The 25441-nt window shown below is 40.2% G+C and overlaps 3 protein-coding genes across 8 annotated transcripts in view; 1 reads left to right on the top strand and 2 right to left on the bottom strand.

Moving 5' to 3' along the window:
* Positions 1 to 6908, bottom strand: part of LOC125901050 (otoferlin-like) — a 30584-nt gene extending 23676 nt beyond the window's left edge. For 2 of the 5 annotated variants that reach the window (XM_049596401.1, XM_049596398.1), the window contains exons 1-9: positions 6564 to 6908; positions 4585 to 4772; positions 2467 to 2521; positions 1314 to 1384; positions 870 to 996; positions 697 to 751; positions 367 to 498; positions 193 to 255; positions 9 to 93 (exon numbers count right to left, since the gene is read on the bottom strand). In XM_049596401.1, the coding sequence (XP_049452358.1) occupies positions 9 to 93; positions 193 to 255; positions 367 to 498; positions 697 to 751; positions 870 to 996; positions 1314 to 1359 (508 nt within the window). In that variant the 5' untranslated portion in view covers positions 1360 to 1384; positions 2467 to 2521; positions 4585 to 4772; positions 6564 to 6908. Of the gene's footprint in view, positions 1 to 8; positions 94 to 192; positions 256 to 366; positions 499 to 647; positions 752 to 869; positions 997 to 1313; positions 1385 to 2466; positions 2522 to 4204; positions 4226 to 4584; positions 4773 to 6563 lie in introns of those variants that run through there. The other 3 variants (XM_049596399.1, XM_049596400.1, XM_049596402.1) reach the window with 3 other exon arrangements.
* Positions 6909 to 8164: 1256 nt separating this feature from the next.
* map7a (microtubule-associated protein 7a) lies at positions 8165 to 18714 on the top strand. 2 transcript variants are annotated; one of them, XM_049596404.1, is made up of 17 exons: positions 8165 to 8499; positions 9502 to 9615; positions 9803 to 10072; positions 10756 to 10863; positions 12582 to 12656; positions 12755 to 12918; positions 13029 to 13128; positions 13303 to 13419; positions 14184 to 14320; positions 14800 to 14918; positions 15026 to 15264; positions 15356 to 15533; positions 15607 to 15775; positions 15907 to 16011; positions 16156 to 16206; positions 16344 to 16572; positions 18166 to 18714. In XM_049596404.1, exons 3-17 carry the CDS (start codon positions 9946 to 9948, stop codon positions 18174 to 18176), a joined length of 1929 nt encoding a protein of 642 aa, XP_049452361.1. In that variant the 5' UTR covers positions 8165 to 8499; positions 9502 to 9615; positions 9803 to 9945; the 3' UTR covers positions 18177 to 18714. The 2 variants fall into 2 exon arrangements, with proteins under 2 accessions (XP_049452361.1, XP_049452360.1); XM_049596403.1 differs by lacking the exons at positions 8165 to 8499; positions 9502 to 9615 and having other exon boundaries at positions 9623 to 10072; positions 14160 to 14320.
* A 479-nt stretch (positions 18715 to 19193) lies between these two features.
* ankar (ankyrin and armadillo repeat containing) lies at positions 19194 to 25204 on the bottom strand. The gene is made up of 13 exons (XM_049596405.1): positions 24962 to 25204; positions 24553 to 24672; positions 23744 to 23863; positions 23083 to 23202; positions 21870 to 21989; positions 21541 to 21749; positions 21401 to 21446; positions 21192 to 21325; positions 20853 to 20984; positions 20619 to 20733; positions 20040 to 20174; positions 19500 to 19625; positions 19194 to 19338 (listed from the first exon to the last, which is right to left on the bottom strand). The coding sequence occupies exons 1-13, from the start codon at positions 25161 to 25163 to the stop codon at positions 19205 to 19207; spliced, it is 1713 nt and encodes a 570-aa protein (XP_049452362.1). The 5' UTR covers positions 25164 to 25204; the 3' UTR covers positions 19194 to 19204.
* Between the last annotated feature and the right edge of the window lie 237 nt (positions 25205 to 25441).

Here is a 25441-nt window from a genome sequence, read left to right as displayed (position 1 = left end):
TTCTTTACCGGGCTGGGAGTAGATTGTGCCGACATCCAGTTTAAAAGTTCCGACCAGCGTTCCACTACGCAGGAGATTTTTGGAGTGAATCACCTGAGGGTTGGTTCAGGGAAACAAACACTGCAACTTTAAATACACTTGTCTTGAATGAATAAAGTTTTATATTACACTGTTATGATTCAAACAACTTACAGACAACTTCAGGATTTTGTCAAACATAACATCTGGAGGGACATGGAAGTCAAACACAAAATACTGGAAACAGAGAAGAGTTGGTGATGGGATTGTTAGTATCAACCCTGTATTTAGATATATAATAGACTTTTTCACAACTAAAATAAATAAATATTGCAATGACTGACTCACTTCATTGTAGTATGGGCAGTTGGTCGATTCCTTCATTGAGGTGTACTTTTTATCTTCTCCAATCTCCACACAGACCATTGGATCCATGTTCAGTCCCACCAGCTGCCTGGCTTCAATCACTGTCACACTGACCTGAAATTAAATCATAAAATAACTGAATCTCAGGACAGGCATTACGAATAAGCTTGGGCTATAAATGCTATAGTGTGTGGCATCATTTTATGGTACATGCTTATCTAAATACACTCAATAACCACTAAATAAACAAAATCTGCACGCACTGAAAAAGTTAAACTGGGCCAGTAAAATGATGGGTAAGATCTCTCTTACTTGGTAATCTATAGGTCTTCCAGAACTGGGCTCCATCTTTATGTCTGGCTTTGATCTGTAAGACAATGTGAGGGTGTGAGACATTAATGTGACTCCTTAGACAAATTCACATGATTAACAATAGCAAGACAAATGTGTTAATGTAGCCATGTGCACAACAGAACCATGCTTGCCTCTTGTTTGATACATTGGTGGTGACGGCTGTGACTGAGGCCAGTGAGATGGTGTCAGGATCTGGGCCTCCTCCCATGAACATGCCCTGGCGATCCAGGTCCTCTGTCTCCAGGATAGCTGGCTCATCTGGACATCATACGACAGACACACAATTAGGACGACTTGTACTGAAATTCAACTATGTAAAAAATTGTCACAGTGATTTTTCCACCATTTAACATCCTGTTAAAACTTACTCCCACTTACTGGTACACAACAAGATCAAAATATTAAAATATATGATAATTGATGCATCTGTAGAGAAAATCTTTTGTACTTTGGTTTGACAAAATGTTCTCTAATGGGTTACAGTGGGCTGTAAGCCAGCACCAGTTTGTAATATCAGCCAGGACTTCCTATCTTATTTGACCTAATCTTCTGTCATCCATCTCAGCTACTGATACCTCCGTTTCTGTCCTCCTTGTGTCCACGGTGCTTACTGCGCTTCATGGTTCAAAACGATTCTTTGTGTGGTCTGTGAAAGAAGTGTAAAGAGACTCACTGTTTCATAGACAATAGGTTTATGAAGAAATCTTTCAATTAATCAAAAAACAAAGAAGGTAACATGTATTTTTGCAGGCCAATCACATTTTCTATATTCTGCAGTCTGTACCCCGATTCTTATGTCTGAACAACCACAATGCTTTACTCCACAAGGGGGCCAACAGCTAATTGCTCCAAAGAATTCTTAAGAGCAACTGGAAAATGCCTGAATTATTAAGAGCATTTAAAACATTTAATGCACAAGTATTCAAAACTGTATGACTTAGACAACATGTTTCAAAGTGTCATGACAGAACTAAAGTACAGTTTATATGCTACCATTTTAACAGGGGTGTCTACGTGCCACCACACCCTGGATTAGCCTTCAAAAGGGGCTTTCAATTATTCAAATGGGCTGACCTTAATACATCAATTAAAGAGGATACATTTCACACGCATTGTGAAAAAATAATACACTTAAAATGATTAATCTGCAGTATTTAATTAGCAAAGTGCCCTTTTCACAGGCGCACAGTTTTAATTTGAAAAGTTCAAATTTTTTGCTGTGATCAAGTGTCCTAATTAAAACACTGACATTTCAGAAGTATACACAAAGACCTACAGCCGTTCATTGAGGGCTGACACTTTTTTGACAAGTGTTTTCTTTACTTTTTTAGCATTTTCGTCACATTTTCAGAGTTGCATGTAATAGTCAAAAATGGAAAGCGAAGTTGAACACATTAAAGCTATGTTACAATGCTTGAAACTCTGCAAAATAATGAAACACCCTTATAAGTTACATGTTGCACATTAAAAGACTCATGACAATTAGGATTACAAAGATGCATGCAATGAAAAATGACCGCAAGAAAACAGAATGCAAAGTTTTAAATATTACTGCAGTGTTCAAACAGAAAAAAAATCAACATTTTAACTGAAATACTAAAGTAATCATCAGGGAGTCCCTCCTCAAAGAACCTGTCTTTTGGGTATGTTGCAAAACACCGAGGCCTAACTGCCAAAGTTTACTTGCTGTATCAACATCCTGATGAAATATAAAGTTGTAATACATACCATACAAGGAAATTATGCTCTTGTCTCCCTCCTCTGAGTAGCTCCAAGAGGTTTCCTGCAGGGGAAACAGCAACTTTTTTTTTCTCTGCGATGGAAGCAACACTACATAAACATTTTAGACATTTACACAGCAGTAAGGAATAAGGCTACAAAGTAAAGTTGTACAGAAAACTATTGGGTTTGTCCAAGTCTGGAGTTGGGCAGGAGTGATGTGATACACCAATGAATAGTGCATGAGTGTTGAACCCGAGACTGGTAACTATAACTAGGGACTGCCGAGAGACGTCACTGTGAGCAGAGTCTGCCAATCCGCATAGGCCGTGCACGAAACAAAAGGAAATATTTAACATATTTTTTTCTTGAATTCTAAATCCTTCAAAATGGTTGCTGAAAAGCCTATCAGCAATTTTTACACACAGGGGAAAAGACATTAAATTAACCCAAGTAATGAATTTTAATTGTATAGTGATTCTCCACAATGGAGCCTTACTAAAGAAATGAATAATCATAAAGTACAAGATGTTGCATTTTGTGCTTTTCAGAAGTAAAATAATGCAACATCAGGCATGCTACAAAGTGAATAGAAACAACCAATTAAAGTCCTTGTTATACTTAAAACACTTTGGCACTGTGCATCTACTTGTCACCGTGGTATAAGTGTGTAATGCTGTATATATTGTAATGTATGTCAAAACAGTACTTCACTTGAAAAGCTTCAAAATGTGTGAGGATGAGGTAATCAATAAATTGCAGTGTCACTAGTGATAGAATTTCATGGAAGTAAACAAAATGCCAGGCCAAGCTAGTTGGAAGAACGCTCCCTTTAAATCTTTAATAAGGTGCTGCTCCAAACTGGGTCTTGGTGCAGACACACAGTCTTTTGTCTTGCAATCACCAAATGGTGTCAAGTCCTATTTGCAACACCTTCAGTTTCAAATTCATTCAGGTTTGAGTCTTTAAAAACTGACCTCAATGTTGAATCACACAAGATCTGTTGATACATTTACATATTTACTTGAATAAATAAGGATCAAAGGTGGTATGATATGTTTCCCCACCAAAAAAACCTGCTAAAAGCACTGATTCTGTTGCATTATTTTGCTAAGTTAAGGCATGCTTTAGCAACCTCTATTCAATGCAACTTCTATTCAACGCTGGAGTACAACTCATCATCTCATCAATTACACATACAGGCAGTCTGTAAGCCATACGTCAAAGTCTAAAGTTGCTGGTGTCCGATGAAACAAGGCTCTAAAATATTTAAGCGCTCCAGTCAGGGTTGCATGTGGCATCCTTATTATGCAGAGGTATCACTGTTCACAACAAAAGAAATAGATTTTGCTTAGAGGGAATAACAGGGAAACATGCAATCATAATTATTAAATTGGGGAAAAATCTTGGCTCTTCTCACTTATGGAACTTTGAGCAAACTAAGTTTAAGGATACATATATGAAATACAGGATGCATCAAACAAAACATTATGGTTAACTTCATGCAACTACTTTCCATGTCTCTGAACTGTAAAGGATGCATCCTTTTCCTGACTGTTCAGCTGGAAGTGTGTGATACTCTCAGCGACACCAACCTGACCACTCTGTTGAGGGATTCTGCCTTTAATTACATGATTCACTACCGCCTACGAGGGGTTGAGGAGATCCTACTTCCTCCAGGATGGCCAGTAACCATGTCAGCAATCGTGCAAAGTTACTGGTTGCCCCTGCAGTCTTATATACTAACCTCATTCTCTGATGGCTGTTGTCATCAAACACAACTTTAAACACTCTGAAGCTGACAACAGCCACCAAACCAACATTCCAGGGTTGACTTTTCTCATCTGATAGAGAACAAAAAATATTTTCATTAATTAAAAAACAATTATGTGCAATCCTGCTTTGCATCAGCTAATCTCTCAGTGGAGATGTGCTGACTCTGGTGCCAGATATCAGCTGTACAAAGGAAAAACTTTTATATCTATGCTGTAAAAAAATTATTTGTATTATGGAGGAATATTTATGTAACACTAATGCATATGCATGAGCAAGCAAGCAACCAAGCCCTTAAATTGACACCTTTGACAAAGTCGTCTAGGGTGAACCACAGAATGACTTGATACCAACCATGCAATCTTATCCCATGTAGGTCCAGTGTCCAAAGCCCTATTTTGGCTGTTGGTTGTAGACTGGTTATCACCATCTTGTTTGTGCACCAGTGACTCTGTGGGCACACCACCTGACAGCGGTGTAGTGTATCCTTATGACACATTTCTCTCAAATTCTCGGATGGGGGAGTTTGGCAAGCCTCATCCCTGAAACACAGCCAGAGGGCATTGTTATTGTTGGTGTCGGGGGGGGGCATTATACTAGGCAGCAAGCACGTAGGGCCTGACCTCAAGTGACCCCAGGAAATTACTTAAAATAAATTACTCAGAATCTGAATGACTGATTTGTGCGATCTATGTTTTAAAAAGTAAGACACAACACACTCACTCACAATAAAACCTTTAAGACTGGGTGCTGGATCCTTAATGCAAGTTATGATACAATAAAGATCAGGACAGCACTCATTTTTTAATATTGCCACACCATACTGTGTGACAATATTAAAAACCATACCGTAACACATTAGTGTACTCTATAGAGCCCTAAATTACAACTTATTTTTAACTTCCCAAGCTACTAAGCAAGGCTGGGAAAGAGACTTGGGCATCACTATCGATGACCTGAAATGGCATCAAGTGTGGATCCATGCTATGGAAATATCTATTTGCAATCAAATCAGATCTAAATCGCACATATATAACACCTGATCTCAAAGACAAAATGGATGCTAATATTTCTCCTCTCTGCTGTAACAGTAACTCTGAGTCAGGAAGCTACATCCACTGTTCTTGGCTATGTGTGAAGCCACAAAGCTATTGGTCTGGTATTGTAAATGAACTGTGTGTTATATGTGGTGTTCAAATACAATTACATCCTATGTGCCTCTTACTGGGTCTCCCGGATGGTCCTATTACAAATATCAAACATCAGAGACTCCTCAATCTTCTGACTTTTGCTGCCAGGAAAAATATTCTGCTCTTTTGGACCAAGGATGCTGCTCCTACAAAAAAGTCGTGGCACAATCTTATAATACAGCCTGTTCCCAATTAGGGCTGCCACTAACGATTATTTTCATTGTCGACTAATCTGTCGATTATTTCTTCGATTTGTCAACTAATCATTTCATCAAAAAATGTGTTAAAATGTTGAAAAATGTTGGTCTGTCTCGCCCAAACTCCAAAATTATGTCATCTAATGTCTTGTTTTAGTTCACCGTCACGGTAGAGTGTGTAAAGCTGCCAATATCTGAACGTAAAAAGCTGCAGTAAGAGTACTTTTATAGTACTTTTCTATGAAAAATGACTCAAACCGATTAGTCGACTACTAAAATAGTCACCGATTATTTTAATAGTCGATTAGTCATCAATTAGTCGACTACTAAAATAGTCACCGATTATTTTAATAGTCGATTAGTCATCGATTAGTCGACTAATTGTGGCAGCCCTATTCCCAGTTAATACATAGGCTATCTCTCTATGCTTCACACCTCAGCAGATGCTTTTTATAAAGTCTGGGACCCTTGTGTAAAGTACACTGGACCCACACTGTCATCTTCCATATTACAGGTGTTTCCTAAATTGGCTTAGCCAGTCTCTGTACATTGCCTGTAAATCAGCCTTCTTGTTACCTTGCCATTTGTCTATATAGGCTATTTTTTTTTTGTTAATTTGTGGCTGCTTTTGTGTAGTTGTAGGAGATAACAACAACATGCTGTGTGGCAATATTAAAAACTCAAACTGGAGTGCTGTCCTGATCTTTACTTGTTGTACTCTATGCTTTAAAATTGTCAACAAAACCTTGCACTGTGTTACTGACATGGACAAGGTTCAGCCTATTTGTGGCACACTTTGCTCAACACATCACAAGCCTCCCTTAGACAGTGCTTATTCAGTAACCTAGATCTTTCATGCAATGCTGAACAGAGCTAGGGCAGCCTCTGGCAAAAATACAGTCTCTACAGTGTACCCACTGCAGATAACATAGCATAAGTTACTCACTGAGTTTGGGCTACCTGTTGAGGCCACAGTAATGAACCAAAGCACCACCTGGTGGCCAAAGACGCCGCATCCTTTCTGTAGTAGCTGGAATATTTGGTCTAAGTAACACTAGTTCACCAGTTCAACCCAAAAATGACTCACATTTTTTCCACACGTTGTTCGGGTGCAAAGGTAGGCTACTTTTAAACTCTAAGCTAAGCTAGCTAGCTCTATAGCCGGCTAAAATGCTAGCTATGAATGCTACTTACGCTAAATTAACTTCTCAGGTTACCGCCACATATTTAAAATGCTTAAACTTTTGCCAGTAGTTTCTAAAAATGACTTTTACTCTATAAAAAGCGCGTGCCCAATGTTTACCAAGATAAGCAGCACGTTGTATAGCTTAGCAGTTAGCTTAATTAGCTAGCTAATTTCAACCCAACTGACGCACGTTGAACGGTCATCGTCAGCAATCCCACGCGCATGCGCAGGGCCGGCCCCAGACGATTAGGGGCTCTAAACAGAATTTGGTTTGGGGGCCCCCCTCATTGTAACCAGCTCACATGGCATTGAACCAACTTTTTTATTGTAAATATCAGTTTAAGCACACACAAGGTAGGAATGAGGATGTAACAACTAAAATGAGAAAACAGTATTGTCTATAGAATGCTAAAGGAACGAGTTAGCATTTTAGCATGGCTCTGAAGTCAGTGGTTTTTTAAATGGATTTTATATTAGATGCCAGAATTGATACATGCTTAAGAGAATTTCCAGTTGTGTTCTATACGATATAATGCATCAGTAAATACACCACTTGTGAATTTGAAGCTCTTATGTGTCTTTAAAAAGGTGATTGCGAACAAGTAGCTTATTGAGACAACAGAACATCATCACACTGAACATGACTTTACAGCCTGTTGTGGTGGTGATGTTTAAGTCATGCGATTATAGTATACTTTGTTTATTGCCTAATGTTAGTTTTTTACTTTTAGGGATTGCATTTACGCTTTAAATATCATAATCTGTTAATCTGTGAACATGATCTTGCTGAACAAACACCTAAATATCATAAACTTGTGTTTGCCACTAAAAAATATCATAAAAAACAAACATACATATTTGTCACGTTTCACACCTCTCACTTAAGTTATCATGAACATGTGTTTTTTTAAACAGTGCCTCAAGGAAAGCTAAGACCAGGGTTTTTTTTCCATCTAATGTTCCGACTGACTGAGAAGAATGGATCCTTTAAAACAACATGTGAGTTCAAGCAGTTTTCCATGCCTCATATTAAACACATGGTTTATTAAATGTCACACGTCTTCCTCCATGTGCTTTTTACTTGGTGGTAAAGTCTAAACGTTGCCAGTAATTTGACTATAATAATTGCTTTTTTCGGCTAGCAGTGATCTTCTTTTAAGGACAAGGCTGAAGTGGCTCTGCAGAGGAAGTGCAGGACAATAACAGGCTTCTGAACAGTTTAGTTTCATAACATGTTCAAGCCTTGTTCATGTGTGTCTTTACATGCAGCTATACTTGTTCCACCATATGTCTAATCGTATTTTTGTTGTGGTCAGTGCTTTTCTGCATAGCTGAATTATTTCATCATTCAGTTGGAAGGTGGAGGACATGCAGAGCACCATCCTTGTTCTCAGGCAACAGCTCAACAAAGCTTGTCAGTAGCTGATCCAGGCACAGCTCTCTGCAGCCACCTCTGCAACCCCAGGCCACACAGAACCTGCACACAACAAAGATTTTGGAGAGGGGTGACGAATCGGCCAGAAATACAAGCCCAATTCATTGGACAGCAACAGGCCCCTCTGGGGAGACGGGAAGCAGCAACACAGACCAGCATTATGTACCCGTCTGCTGGCACAAGTAAACTCTCCAGCTCTAATCGCTCTTAACGATGTGGACCAGCTTAGTCAAGCCCATGAGACCGTGGACACCCCTGCAGGTAGTGAAATCTCCCTCACACAGCATTCTACTCACACAGACTCAAACTGAGACTCTCAGGGGGAACGTGTCAACAGCACTGCAGACTCACATCGTATCCACAACAGGTCGAATGTTGCAACGTAGGGCCCCTTCAAACACAAGCTAACTTTACTTGAAAGATTTAATTGAGAATTTATTGAGCATGAAAGTGAACATCCAGTGACAGGGGGAAAATACATTGCCATTGATAAAACTGTAAAAGCTCAAGACTACTCTCAGATAGCAAGAAGAATTTTATAGCTCATTTCAGCAACAAGGCAATGCAAAGTGCTCTACACAACACATCCAAAACATTGAGACAAAGTGCAAAAGAAACACATTATGAAGTGACATTTTAATATGATTAAAAACAAAGCAACATAATGAATTTTTCATTTTTAACAAGGTAATTAATTAGTAATCTTGAACCTAACACATTTCAAAATTAACCTCCCCAACACTGCTGATTTTATAATGTTAGGGTGCACCATATTGACTGCTGGCTGGATATTTTGGTCAAAATACAGAACTGATACGACTTAATGTGGCTATGTGGTTGACATCAGACCAGTCAAAGAAATTACATGTGGGAATAAAAAGATTTTAATTTTTGAATTGCTTAAATTTAAGGGGGCTTTGTTCAATTGGCTCTGAATAAAATCATCAGATTTGTGTTAAAGAAGTGGACTTGTGTTTGCAGCTGAAGCCATTTAAAGGCTAGGCTGACTTCAGCTTGTTCTCTAGAAAGAAATACCTCCATCTAGTGTTCATACCATTTTATTCATCAAGGAGGAATTATGGGTAAAAAAAAAAAAAAAGCTTTCAGTTTTTGCCATGCCCATTGAGAACACTGTCTCCATCAGAGCGAGTTAATGTCCAAGCAACATACAGTATGTCACTGAATATTATACCATGGTTGTCATGGCAATTATTCATGAGGACAGGCTCTCAGCTTTGCCTCCATTTTTCTCTCTGTCTCCAGGAAACGCTGCATCCCTTTGGCCACATCCATCTGACAGGCAGGCAGGCAGTGTGGTGGAGGAATTAAAGTGACACAGCTATATTATGTGAAAGTAAAGCAGAGCAGCTCACAAGGGTGAGATCTTTAAAGGGGGAGTAGCCTTTTTATAGACGAGACTCATTGAGGATCAGAATCTCTCCAGACTTTCCACAGCCTTAAAGGAGACAGGGGCAAATCTGTGGATAACCTTTAATTTATCTCTGGACAGAGGAATAACTGGATGCTTTGTTTTCATGCTCTTCTCTCCATTGGCGAGGCACAGATGAACAAGCAGCTGATGCAGAGGGCAGTTCTCTGCACGGCGCACTTGGAAAGCGAGGACCCGAAGGCATCTTGAAATAGAAATTCAAAAGAGGAGGAGGAGGAGGAGAGAAAGGAGGGGGGTTTTAGTGTGAGAGCATTGGTATGCCAGGCTCAAAACCTAGCATGGCTGTGCAGAAGAAACACAGTGGCATCCCTCCATCACAGGGACCACTTTCTACACGTACCATCGAGAGCCAGAGGAAGAAGAATGGATATGAAAGAACAGGAGGTTAGTGGCGTTTACAATTTATTTGTTTAGGATGGATTTTGGACTGAAACAAGCCTTACCTTGAAGCAAAGCCAGAATGACTGTAGATCTCAAACACAGGATCATCTGATCATAGTGATGACGCATGAATAGAATATGTATATTGTACATTTTTGAATTCATTTATCATTCTGTGACTGAGAGTGGTTGTAAATATAAGAACATCAGGGTGCATCTGTGGACATAATATACATAGACCGATCATCCTGATGTTATTTAACCCTAAATGAATACATCCATGTGATTTTCCCCCCCTTGTGAATCTATACAGAATCAGTGTTGACTTTTTCATTGTTTGTTTTAGTCATATCCATGAGGACTGATCAGGTGCTAGCGTGCTCTCTTCGCCTTTTAAACGCAGGCAGTTTATAATGGCTCTTTCATTTGCAAGCTGACCCTAAGGCCATCCTGGTCCACAATAGCCACTGTTTGGGACTGATTTTTCAGGCCAATTTGTTACGTATATACACGTAAGAGCTCCTTCACATCATCTGCTGGACTAAAAGATGCATTTACAGATAGTTGGAAATCCAAAACATCAAAGGAATATTGTCAGATTATGAAAAATTAAACCTGTAAGAGGTCGGAGGTATTGCTGTTTTGTTTACAGAATAACATGCTGTTTCTTTTTTCCTCACTTTTAGACAATCGTGGTAATGTCAAACCAAATTCACAGGCAAAGAAAACAGCCTGCTCTGTCAACAAGCCTGCCCAAATCTGCACCACAGCCACTCCACCACGGCCCACTGCAGGTTTGATACAGCGCTCACATTCATCCTCTTATCAGGCAGCTGTCATATTATTAGGATTTTGGATAATTTCTCAGTTAGCGTGACTTACTATTACACACTGCCTTGATCTTTGTTTAATGTTTGATATAACTAATAGCGGAGGTGGGACCAAGTCATTGTTTTGCAAGGCACAAGTAAGTCTTGGGTCTGGCTCGAGTCATGTGATTTGGGTTCGAGTCAGACTTGAGTCGCAAATTTGATAACTTTAGACTCGACTTGACAAAATCAAAAACAACTTGCACCTCGACTTGGACATTATCATCAGTGGCTCGTAACTTTACTTGGACCTGAGCCTTTTGACTTGGGAAAGGGGCTGCTTAATAGAAGCTTAAGAAGAGAACCATGAAGAGCTAACTTTATGTTACTGAGCACCAATTGGAAAAATGATACCAAGGATAATTTTGTTCACGTACAAACACTAAGCAGTGGTCTATCGCAGGGCTGACACATAGAGACAGACAACCATTCACACCTACGGACAATTTAGAGTCACCAGTTAACCTGCATGTCTTTGGACTGTGGGAGGAAGCTGGAGTACTCGGAGAAAACCCACGCTGACACAGGGAGAACATGCAAACTCTGGGCTCAAAGTTCGAATCCCCCAGCCTGGGTTTGAACCAGAAACCCTCTTGGTGTGAGGCAACAATGCTAACCACTGCACCACCATGCCTCCATATACAAAACATCCAGGTCGAAAATTACAAAGAATTACAGAGCATTTGTTATTTTTGTAAATTTAATATATCATTACTTTGTTGATAAAATGACATTACATTTGGTGGAGAGTGCATTATGACTTGTTTAGGACTCAGAGCTCAAGGTTTAGAACTTGGGACTTGACTCTGCACTTACATGCAAAGACTTAAGACTGTAGTCTGTTTTTGTTGACTACAGCATAGTTTTTGTACGCTGACGAATTTATCTTATGTATCATTTTTTCCAACTGGCGCTCAGTTACATAACGTAAGCACTTCATGTTCTCTCCTGCAACTTGAAAGGAGGCATTGGAATTGGTTCAAACTTAGTATATCTGGTAAATTAAGTGTCAATTTGCTGGGGATGAACAGAGCTATTGTTAGTTGATTCAGGAAATGAGGGGAAATTAATTGATTCTTGTCACACATTTTTAATAACACAATGTAATCTTTGTGCTTGGGGGGAGGTATCAAGTTTCATATTAAACAGCTCAAGTCAGACTGAAGTCATGAGTCTAAAGTCATCAAATTTCTAAATCAAGTCTGGCTCAAGTCCAAGTCATGTAACTTGAGTCCAGACTTGGGCTGTAAAGATTGATTAGTTAGTTGTCAACTTTAAAAATAAGTAATTTGATAATCAATTGATCACTTTGAGTTATTTTTTTAAGAAAAAAAGTCAACATTCTCTGATTCCAGCTTCTTAAATGTGAAAAGTTTCTGGTTTCTTTGCTCCACCGTGACAGTAAACAAATTATCTTTGGGTTGTGAAGAAAACAAGACATGTTTTTGGGCTTTGGGAAACACTGACTGACGTTTCTGTGACATTTTATAGACCGAACAACTAATCTATTAATCCAGAAAATGATCGACAGATTATTCAACCAATAAAATAATCATTACCTGCAGCCCTAGTCCATACCTCTGACTAATTGTATATTCATGTAATTTATGGCATCAAACAACAGTATTATTTTGGCGTTCTAGTCGCTGGTGGACAAAACATTGATGAGAGGCTGAAAGCAGCACGGGAAAGAAGAGAGGAGCACCAGAGGTTACTTGGTATGTGACGCTGTTAATGCATTGTCCTCGATTTCTGATGAGATTAACACACATAACCGAGTAATCTATTTATACTGGTTCACTTATTTTTTCCTCAGCCTCTCGGGAGCAGAGCAGGTTGGAGCGGGAGCAGCGAGCCAGGCGATACTATGAACAACAACTGCAGGAGCGCAAGAAGAAACTCCTGGACCAGAGGCTCAGACAGGAGAGGAAGCGCGCTGCGGTGGAAGAGAAGCGCAGGCAGAGACTGAGGGAGGAGAAAGTGAGTTGTGATGCTGGAAATCAAAAACTTTTATTTTTAGTGAGGCTCACGCTTTCCCAGGCAGCTCTGTGGTGAGTAACAAACACTGAACTTGTTTTCCTGAATTAAAGGAGCGATATGAATCTGCAGTGCGTAGGACAGTGGAGAAGAGCCAGAAGGCCCAGCAGAGCCTCAATCAAAACTCCAGAGGAAGGAAGCTCAACAAGAACGGTAAGTAGAAACAAATGTGCTGTCCGCTTTTCCTCTCTTTTAACATAATCTTTCTAAACTCATAACACCACACTTAACAGTATCTGCTCTCTGTATTTTAACACAACAATTCTTGGAGTGCCTTATCTTTTTGTTGTTGCTGCACTTGAAACTTTACACCGATCAATACGCTAGTTCCACGTCGCTTGCCTCTGACAACATGGGAGAAGAACTTGGTCAGTCGCCTGCTTACGCCTACATGCTCTTATCTGGCCAGGAGCAAGAGTGCTGGCTGTCAGTCAGGAGAAGAAGGTACTCACCGCCATGATAACAGAAAGCACCCTGCTTTAAAGGAGCAGTGCACAGGATTTAGGGGGATATATTGGCTGAGATGGAATATAATATATTAAGTATGTTTTCTTTAGTGTATAATCACCTGAAAGTAAGAATTGTCTAAGAATGACATAGGGAGCAGATTCTCATCCATGGAGTCCACCATGTTGCAACGCCATCCCAAACTAACTAACTAGGACAAACTAAACACTGGCTCTAGACAGGGTCATTCCCTTTTTTGTGTTTCAGTCAGCAGCCCCTCCATGATGAGCCAAATAGCATCAGGGAAACACTGATTTTTACCATGAAACTGCTCTATTCAGTGTTTTTATAGGTTTTAATCACCTGGTTCATTTGTTTTGGAGAGGAAGAGACCTCTACGGATAATTTGGCTCCCCGTAAAAACCTCCTGAACAATTAACACTGTAGGGATTCTAACCAGGAGTTCACGATTAGCACACAGGAGAGGTTTCAGCTGGCCGCAATTTGCAACCTTCACCGCTAGATGCAACTAAACCCTACGCACTGCTCCTTTAACATAATAGCAACGCAGTTCTAATTGTTTGTAATGCATTCGTCAGACACTATTACGACTAACCAACTGCTCATTTTCCTCTCTGTTTTACGCACTGCTTCACAATTCCACCACTGATTCTATCATTTGTGCATATTTCCTCCAATTTCTCATAATTATGGCACAAATCACTGTTGTCACACAGTTGTCCATATTTGTCGCCGTGCAGTTTCATTCCACTCCATGAATTCCACCACCACCACCACCCCTCCCAAACCCCAGCATCAATCTGGTTCAGTCCACCACAGGCCATCTGCCTCCCCCAGTCCCAGCAACAGCCAGCACAGAAGCATCAATGTGGCACAGGTAATTCTAGCTGTTTCTTTTGTCTCACATATTTTTAGGATCATCCTGCTGTCTCTTTTTTCAGTGTTTACTTTTACAGTTCGATTTTTGGAAGAGGATGAAACATTATATATAGGCTTAGAGAAATTATAAGAAAAAAGAAATAGAAATAAGAAGTATGCAAGAAAAAATGTGCATTATGCTACAATATATATGAAAATATACGCATATATAGAAAAAAATTGAGAAAGAGATATGTTATCTAATATAAGAAATATGTATAAAGATGTGCATTGCACTACAGTGTGCTAAATATAAATGCAAGAGTAGAGTAGGTAAGAATTAAATGAGAGGGTATTGCACTGTTGAATTGCACAATAATGTAGAGGGTTTCACGTCAGTTTTGCATATTGTACAGTGTTGCAGACAGTAGTATTGCACGGTTGAAGATATATGTAATAAATAATAATAACCATTTACTTTTCTTCTTTTTGGTTTAGATCAAAGCAGCAAGACAGCAGGACACTAATAAGAGGAACTCTAATCCCAGATCACCTGCCAACAGTGTGAAACCAGCCAAAGTCACAAAAAGCAGAACAACCTCCCCATCACCTGAACGGTGGGTCAAAATGTTTATGATCACAAACATTCGCTGTGGGTTTATGACATAGTAACAGTAATCTAAAACAAAGTGGGACATCTGCTCTCTTGTGCTGGCTCTTAAAGGACCCCTCGAAGATCAATCAGTAGACATTCGACCCCGATGCAGCTCGAGCTCCCGTCGGTCCCTGAGGAAGATGTTGCTGTTTGTAGCTCTGCCCTCTCTCCTGGTAACTCAAGGCCTATCAGGACATCAGCTGAAGGTCAGCGAGAGAAAATGAGGGATGAAAACACACCAGCTGCTCTGTGTGTGAACGTGCCCAATGAAGAGACAGCGGCCATAAACAGAACAGCAGGACACGGCAGTAAGCTCGAGAAATGTTTGAAACAAAACTGCAGGTTTTAAAGTGGGTATTTACTGGATTTTAGATATTGAAGTTGATTATTTCTCTTCAGGTCCTCCACAAAAGCCTCTTCCTCCAGCTCCACAGCCTCCTGAAGTCGTGTGTAGACCCTCAGGTGGGACTACAGACCCACAGGAGGCTTCACGTATCCTGGCTGAAAAGAGGAGAGAGGCTCGACTGCAACGGGAGAGAGAGGAGCAGGAGCGCCTGCAAAGAGAGGAGGCTGAAAGGTAAGAAGCACCTCCGAGGCTGTTGTATTACAATATGTGATTATTGGATACAAATTTATGACTTTGTGTCCAGGAGGAGTCGTGAAGACCTGGAGCGCAAGAGGGCAGAGGAGCGAGCACGACAGCAGGCCGAGGCTCAGCGTCTCATAGAGGAGAAGATGAAAAGGGAGGAGGAGGAGCAGAGACGAGCTGAGGAAGAAAGAGCCCAGGCTATGAGAGAGGCTGCCCTTCTCCAGAAACAGGTGGGGGATGCAAACATTCCTGCATGAGGGAGCCACATTTGCACCTACAGGTGTCCTTTTTTATGCTTTTTGTGCTTGTTTACTCATTAACAGTCACTTTTTTCCCATTTTTTGTCTTGCACTGTATACAGAGAGAGGAGGAACAAGCCAGAGAGATGGCAAAAGCAGAGCGGATGAAACAAGAGCGAGAACTGCTCGCACAGAAAGAGGAGGCTGCACGCCAAGCAAGAAAGAAGGTGAAAAGTTTGACAGTCTTTAATATTTAAAAAAGTTTGTCCACAAAATGAATAATATGAAAAGTTCTGTCTCATTAAAGAGACTGAATGTTTCCACAAAGCCTACCAGGACAACGTTTTAATAAAAGCTGTTTTCTTTTCCAGCGACTTGAGGAGATCATGCGGAGAACCAGGAGGACAGATTCTCCAGATACGGTCAGATTTACTGTTCAGTTTTTGTAAAAGTACATCGCCCCCGGGCTCCCATGACACAGATCCAGGAGACACTAATAACTATCCAGCTCTTCTGAAAGCTTCTCCTTCACCATAGTGGTTAATCCCTTTTAACACAGAAATCTGCACCAGTGAGGATTTTGCCAAATGAAGCCCAACCAAAGGAAAACACACAGCCTGTGCACAACGGCACCATAGAAGACGCTGTCAAGCTTCCAGTGGTGACGAAAACCTCACAGCTGGGGCTGAACAATGAGGAGGACATGGTGCCTGTTGTGGCCTTCAAAGAGCGCAGGTCCCTCAGGACTCTCACAGGCCTGGAGGAAATCCAGACCCACCAACGAGCAGGTATGATGAACCAGCTGATCACTTAGTATAGTATAGTTAGTATGCTTCAGTGCTTAGGGTGATAAATTAACACCAACCAGCAGCCAGATTCTGAAAACTTTTGACTCTGGCTTGTGACTGTTTGTCAGGCACATAATGGACCTTGAAAATCACTGACATGCTCAAACATCTGTGATGTTGACAAAAGTTGCTACCCTGGCAGTCCGTATGTACAGTTTTCATTCATAAAAGGTGGATAGTGTGCACCTCCAACCTCAGGTGGGTACAGGTGCAAGAGAAACACAAGCGACAAAGGAAAAAAATAAGCTGTCCACACACTTATGTTTGCAAGCTTGTGAGGTATTATTAATGCTACATTTTGTCCTGTAAGATCTCTGTCATGGAATAAATGACCATATTCAAAACAAAAAAGGTCTTCATCAGTGTACAGACAGCCTCTCCTTTTTATGACATCATATTAGGGCCATTGTAGGTAAATAAAAAAGGGGAGAGGGGAAATATGCTGAGACCAAAGTCATATATTTACAAGAAAAAAACTTCTATATTCTCTGAAAAAAAAATAAAATAACAGAAAATAGTATCTTTTTTTTTTCTTTTTTTTTTAAATCAAGGAACCGCCACTGGTAAACCAAACGGAATCCCAGCAAACACTGAGATGTTAAATAATTTAACATTTTTTTCCCTAGGATGGCGAAGGCATGACTCACCCTACTTTCAGACTGGCGAGTACTCTTTGCCTTTGTTGGTTGGATTGGTTAGGTTTAGGCATGAGGAGTGAGATTAGATATGGTTAGAAAAGGCCAATCAGAGGCAGGGTATGGCAGAGTAGGGCGGGCTATGCTTTCGCCATCCTAGGGGGAAAAAATACATTTGGGACATCCTTCCTGGGCATCCTAACAACCTTGAAATATGACTTTAACATGAAAGGGCCTGGTTAGCTGTTCTGCCAAATGCATGTACACAGTGTGCATTTAGCAGCTTTATACATTCTTAAAACTGAAATGATTAAGTCAGGGGCATAGGTTTCATTTCAGCATTGGAGGGGACACTTGAAACGGTGGTTTTGGGGTTCGTAGGTGAGAAAATTTTGAGCATCAAACACACTGAATTTTCTGCATTCTGGGGAATTTCTGTGCACCGGGAGGACCACTCGAAATCTACACCTATGCAAACAGGATACAAACCCCAGTCTCCTGGATCAAAGTCCTGTGCTTGACTCGTTCATCCACCACATCTTCCTCCCTGTGTTGAGTTTGATGCTCTTCATATTATGTCACCTGATTTTCTGGTAGAAAGAAGTGAAGGTATTTTTCTCCTGAATTTGTGACTTAAATCTTACACAGAATATCAGAGATAGATTTTTTCTCTTGACTTCATGACTTTTATCCTGGAAATCCTGATTTATTTTTTCTTGGAATAGTACCCCCTTGCCCAGCTCTGTATTTTTTTTTAATCTGGCCCTGACACGCCATCACACCTTTTCCTGTTTATACAGTATCCCTTAACAAAAAAATCTATAATGCATCAAAAATGTTGTACTTACTTAAGCTTGTCTTTTTTTCTTTGTCTCCCTGTTCTTCTTCCCTTTTTCAGAGGTCATCTGAGCTCCGACAAAGTGGGCAGACGTTCAAAGACTTTGTTGGAGAGCTGTGATTTCTCTGTGAACCACAGGAACGACTGCAGTACAGCCATTTTGCTGCCCTTCGGCACCTTGAAAGAGCATGTAAGATTACAGCCTTGCCTCTCTCACTGAGGACGTCAGCATTTGGTCACTTTTCTGCGTGTAACCCTGTGGCACAAATATTGGGCAAGTTATTTATTACTTTCTTCAGTACAGCAGGTCTCTGAATTAATAATGACTATCCAAAAATTCGTAGATGTAGACAGTGGTAATGATAGTTTGCTGGCGAGTGTTGCCTCTGTGAAATACTAGGAATAGCCATTCTAACAATTGCGACATATGTTAGCCATGTGCTTTTTGCTTATTCCTGATATTTCTTGCAATCCAAGCACTTTTCCCTCCTCAGTTTTGTCACTGTGGGATTAGAATAGATCGAGTGGCTGTTTGCGCTAAGAACACAAGAGTTTAGGTTGTTGGTGAAAGTTCACTTCCTGCATAACTTCCTGTCTTACCTTTTGATTTTGTGAAGTATAGCAATCACATATTTCAAAGCTGCTAAGGAATTTAGTTTCCAAAGACTTTGCTTCAGTTTTGTGAGTGTTGTTTTAGAGAATACAATGCACAAAGCCTTTATTGCACTGACAGTTGCTTTATTTGATATCGCGCAATCACTTTACAAAGCAAAGTTTGAGGTGTGGAGGTTTATTATGATAAAAGCATATAAAACAAATGTATCTGATCATCAATATTTGATCTTACAGTAAGTATTGCTTATAACTATCACTTGTTAACCTGTTAAAAAGTGGAAATATATGCCATATTTCATTAAAGTTGATACTATGCCACATCTCTGCCTTGTTTTTCACTTATTGACTGTAAACATAAAAACATTGAAATAAAAAACACATTAAAACATAACATAAAATGCAGATTGTCCATATAGTGCATGAATGTAAACACCTCGAACAGCTCTTACACTGTACTCATCTCTCAGTGTGGTTGCTGAAAAAGTCAAGGGTGAACAGAAGATGGAGAAAGGGGCTGAATCATTTCCAGCAGCCGTCTGGTTTCCTCTGTTTGTGCATGCACCTTCCAGAGCTGAGCCTCCAGCTCACTGTTAGCCAGCAGAGAGGAAAACTCTCCATCTGCAGATGACGACAGCACGGAGCAAAGAGCTGGCTAAGAACAACTGAACTGCAGCGCCTGATTGTTTTAATTTGCAAAGGAACATCTAGTATAGTTAGATCATTTAAATGGCTGCAGTGCCCTCAGATGCTTAATAAGTAGGTGTAGAACAAATACAAACCTTTCTTGAGGTTGAATACTGTAACTATGCCAAGCTGCTGGAATTTCACATCTTTCTTTGTGAGAAACACCAACAGGTACTCGGACATGGTAATGTAGTGAGGTCTCAGCAACTGGGCCATTTCTCCTACAGTGAATAGTATGAAAACACACAGAATATGACAAAATTTAATATGCAGAATATGAAATCAAACTGATGCTACAGGATTGGTCTACTGGCTAATAATTTATGTTGAAATGTCAGACATAAACAGGATTTCTACATGCAATCTGGGAATGTAAACTGGTTAACCCATTTTGGGAAACAGTTATGGGTCACATAGGGGAGTGGTTGGTACAATGGTACCTACGTAAGGCTGTTTTGACACTTGGTCCTTTTCAGCCCTCTAAATGGACTCAAAGCGGTGACTCAGCATTTTTTGCACATATGTGAACACTCCAAGAGAACTCAGACCACCTTGGGAGATGAAATCTTTCTCCAGAATGGCATATTAACCTTTAACGTTTCCTATTAGCCAGTAATACTTGTACATAACCTTACCAGTCATTTCTAGTTTGCTGATGATAGCAGCACTGTTGTATGTCAGCTGAGGAGTTTGCATTTGTCCCGACAGCCTCACAAGTCTTGAAACTTGCTCTGATGTTATTGTCACAGACAGTTTAGACTTAAGTGGATCTGAAATGGAGAAAAATTGTGAAGGATTATGAAAATTAGTCACAGAAAAGTTATATTCTAAAGCAAAAATTCAAAACGGAATAGAGAAATATTACTTTATGTCCATTAGGTGTGTAAATCACAAGTTTTATCATGATATGATATTATATTGATTCTTTGGACAGCAATGCAATATTTGCTGATATTGCAAAGTATGCCACGGATTCGATTCAATTCAGGGGCCTGAAATCAATATAAAAGGATAATATCTTCAATGTCTTTTTATTGGCTGCTCACCATTAACTGCCTGTTGCTAGGCTCCTAGCACTGCTTAAATGTTTAGGAAGGAGTAGCACTTGGATGAAAATGGTGACACAGACGTGCCAATGGAATTTCAAAATAAGGGTGTATTGATAATACTGGATTGTTGATCATTGAATTGATATATCAATCCATGTCACTCACCCCAGCTCACCAGGTGATGTAAACACGATGTCACATGCAGCAAGGTGTCATCTGACAGAGACCGAGACAGAAGAGCCCCTAGGAGTCCCGATAAACACAGACTTTCCATCACAGCCTAGATAACAATGACGGGATTCAACACGACCTTTAGAGTCAATCTCAGGCACCGTGCACAAACAAATCATGTACTCACAGACATGTGACATGAAACTATGGATCATAGTCTTGGTGTACCTGCTGACCAAGACTGGAGCTACACAGGTCAGTGATTATCTTGCAGCTGTGTGTGACTATAACAGAGCTGGATGTGTGATGATGAAGCAGCTGACCGACGTCATCCAACAGACCTTCACTCACCAGGACATCCTGGAATAAAACCACAGAAGTATTATCAGTGTTAGGATTTAAACAGAACAGTTGCCTCAAATGACTTTGACATCAACTGATTTCAAATTCAAGGAAGCGAAAAGGAGTATCATAGTAGATTAATAAATTATTTTCAACAGCGGTAACATATCACAAATAGTTACCGACTTCATTATTATTATGATGCTGCTGTGTAGGATATCATACATTGTTTGGTGGGTGTGCAGACAGTGTAGACAGGAGTGTTATGGCTGACTCTGTCCACACAGGAGACGACATTTTTAGCAGCGCCTTCAGAGGCAACACACAGTCGAGCTCCACCAGCTGCTCCTGGATCAGAACTGCACACAAATAAATGTCAAACAGCGTCTGCTTTGGGGATGATATCAATCTCTGGCTTTACTATTTATAACTACCGTTCTTTGAGAGCATTTTAAGGCATCTACATGCTTGGGCTGAATTCTGAAAAGAGGAATAAAAAATATTTTTACTGATCATTGCTGCCGATATACCTTCTAATTTAACTCATCTATCAGCCTCTAAAGTTCACACTTACCTTTTGCACAGGAGAAGACACAAGAGTCAGAAGTGACTTTAACAAAAAATGACCCCCGATGTTGAGCAACTTTGGATGATGCTCCTGGACGGCAGCGATGTTGCACAGAGAAGTGCAGCTGTGAAACTGAACCTCTGAATCTGAGGACTGCAGCAGGAGTACCAGGACAGGAATGGCTCCTGCCTGACATAAGATCCTTGTTGACCAATCTGGAAAAAGAGGAAGATGTGCTGGTTTCCATTTTAAATTCATACAAAGTAACACTCAAAAGAACATGACCATAGCAGCTTTAGACTTAGCCTTCTGAGATTTAGAGAAAATGATCCTACCTGACTGTGTGAGATGTAACAGAGCCCAAGTGGCGTTCTGTTGCACCTGTGGGTCGTAGGATTTTGCTAAAGCCAACAGCGGTATGATTCCATCCACCATGATGGCCTCTCTGTTTGATTCTGTATGAAAAGAAAGAAAAATCTCCACATATGCTCAGCTGGTACAGACAGAGCTACAACTGCATGCTGTTTCTCTGCAGTCATACACATGTAAACATTTTGGGTAAGCCAGGATGAATAAGACTAAAATACTGATGATGCAGAGAGAGGCATTTTATGAAGCACCTTTTTTTCTGTTTCACCTTTCTGACATCTCTATATGTTGCCATGCGGCAGCATCCTCTGAATATTCTCATTTGTCTTCCAGTACAAGCTCATACAGTATATGTGGCAGTGTGCAGAATTACATATACAACAACAAAAAGCAAAGAGACACAAAGAAACACACAATGGCTGCGAAAAGGGGCAAAACAACCACAAAGACAGATAAAATGACTACAAAGAGATGCAAAGCAACTACAAAAAGATTCAAAAGGACTACAAAGAGATGCCAAACAGCTGCAAAGAGACACAAAGAGGCTCATTATGGCTACAAAAAGGGGCAAAACAACCACAAAGAGACACAAAGTGACCAAGAGACCAAAGAGACAGAAACCAACTACAAAGATACTTACAATGACTACAAAAAGACGCAAATGACTACAAAAAAGGAACAGAACAACCACAGACACAGAGGAAACAGAACAAAAAAAGCATGCCAACTATAAAATCTATGTCTTGTTCCTGTACAGGAGAGATGGTGGGGGCATCTACGTGTCTGTGCCCAGGAGTCAAATGGTAACTGGACAATGGACTGCACTTGTACAGTGCTTTTCTAGTCTTCCGACCACTCAAACCGCTTTTACACTACATGTCACAGTCACATATAGTCACACACTGGTGGCCGAGGCTACCACACATGATGCCACCTGCCCCTCAGTAGCTATTTACATACATCCACACACCGATGGGGCCATCGGCCATTGGGAGTAATCTGGGGTTCAGTATCTTGCCCAAGAACATGCAGATGGGAGGAGCGGGGGATCAAACCACCGATGAACTACCCACTCTACCTCTGAACACAGCCACCCCTGTCTCACAATCTGCCCATGTGCGTGAAAACTATTAAACAATTTAAAGAATTGAAGACAGATGCCTCCCAGTCTGTACAAACCTGAGGAGGCCAACATGGCGACGCAGGCACATGAGTGACACTGAGCAGCGGCATCACCAGACTGGAACAACTCCAGTATGGGCACCAGCATCCCCATTTCAATCACCAACTCTTTGCATACTGAAATCAGATTTCATAGATAGTATTTAAGACCATCTGATTCATATAAATTTCAGGTGAAAGCTGTGATGCATTATTTTTTAACAATTAAAACAACTTGAATGAAGAGGAGAGTTTAAAGAAATACTTCAACCCCAGAAATGACCATTTGTATATCCAACTTCTAACATAAAGTGAAATCTATCTATGCTCCCCTCAAAGCCAGAATCCAATACTAAGTTTTGTTGCATGCTTTTGGGAAGTACTGACCATACGACTGTATACAGGAGACTTGGATTATACAGCACAAGTTGTTTGAGCGTTTTCAGCAGATGTGTTGATATAGTTTTGGTGTTGTTAAACGTGGTCCCCAGTCATTCAATTAATCAATATTTTCGCTTTTCAGTAAAGGCATGCAGTAAAAAAAAGTTTTCCTCAAAAATGTAAGGTTACACAGGATAACTATTTGACATGCAAAAGGTCATTCTGTGTGTGAAATATTCCTTTGAGGATTATGAATCAAAAAGACAATACTTTAAATAACTTGACTCTTCTCTCTTACCATTGTCCTTGACTAACAGATTGACCAACGAGAGTGAGATAGTCTTCTGCACATCTAGGTCAGCTGATAAAAGTAAGGCCATTACTGGCTCCATGAAGGCATCTGGTAGAGGGGATTTCACTGTAACACACAATTACATATAGAGCAAAATAGGGAAAAGACAAATAAAGTAGAATTTTAGTTAAACCAGCTAAATGTTTTGGTGCCCAAAGTATTTTTATAATAGCCAAGAACACAGTATCGATTAGCGGTCAGTCTCACTTGCTAAGCCAAACGTTAGTTATAAACATAACATATGTGACTAGTGGTTGGTTTTGAATTCAAGTTCCAAAAGACATATCTGTCTTCTATCAACCTCAACCATGTACACACAGGAATCTGTAAACTGCCACGTTAATGCAAAGTACACATGGTCACATATTTGCGTGCAATACAATGGGCTGACAAAGGAGGAAACTGGGCTGCAAGAAATACTTCAATACTTCATATGAACCATTACTTCTGCAGTTTCCACTTATAGGATATCATACATTGGATTTCAAAATAAAACCCATCTATGCTTTCATCACAATGACACCAAAGTCCACAAATGTTGGGAGCTCCTTGCCAACCCCTGAAAAAAAAAAAATTACAGTTGAAAATTTGCATGATACCAGTCATACCCGTTCCAGAGCTTATCTCTACAGTGAGTGATATGAGAAACCTGAAGTGCAAACAATGGTCTCATTTTATGTGCCACAGATCTGTAAGCCATTGCTATAATGCAGATAGTAAAGCAACATAAATATTTGCTTGATTTCTTTACTCACAGTGGTGACTGAGATGTAAATAATACAAGGAAGCAGTCATTTGAAGATCAGTGTTCTCTGAGGCTGCAAGTCTGCTCAGTGATTGCAGACTTTCTTGATTAAGTAGTTGAGTTTCATCATCTGAAAGAACAAGCAGATTAACATACTGTAGATAAATATTTAGGTATAGAGGTGATTTTGTACATGATTTGTGTAAATAACAAGCACAAAGGTTTTATTAGTCACTTTTATGACAAAAAAGGAACAAAATCTATTTCCTCAAGTTACAAATACACTGTTCAAAGATCTATATCCACTAGGTACACTTTGCCTCACAAATAAAAAAGACAGATTAGGTCTGCACAGGTGTGTTTGCTCTCCACACAAAGCTGTCTACAACAAAGAAAATAAACGACTACAGTGTTCCTACCATACAGCAGGTGTAAAGAGGACAGCTCTTGAGTCGTCCTCCTTAGGAAACTCCTCTCAGGTGTAGTCCTGAAGCACGTGCACTGAGACAGCTCCCTGAAAATGTCTCTTATTTCCTGCCAAAATTCTCTGCAGAAGTTCCTCAGCTGAACAACAAATTCTTTGAGCAGTCGGGAGCAGTCTTCACAAAAGGTAGAAGCCATGACTGCATCTTTAGTAGAGAGGCATGGCACCTGCCTGTAGTCATACAACCTGCACACAGACACGCCTACTGGGGCGTCACGTGACTGTACGGATAAGTATTTCATTGTTTAGACCGTTTGCCCAACTCCTATTCACAAGCAAAATCCTGAATTGAGGTGTTGAAAGTGATGAAAAAAAAATATATATTCCGATTGTTTCATCTGGGGTACTTTACTGCTTGTAATGTATTTTAAGCCCAATCTAGTGTTTGTTCGTTTTTGTTTTTTTCGTAAAATCA

This window comes from Epinephelus fuscoguttatus, linkage group LG14 (assembly GCF_011397635.1).
Source record: "Epinephelus fuscoguttatus linkage group LG14, E.fuscoguttatus.final_Chr_v1".
NCBI classification, from domain to species: domain Eukaryota; kingdom Metazoa; phylum Chordata; class Actinopteri; order Perciformes; family Serranidae; genus Epinephelus; species Epinephelus fuscoguttatus.
Note: the sequence above shows the minus strand (reverse complement) of the source record. Positions and strands in the feature narration are given on the sequence as shown.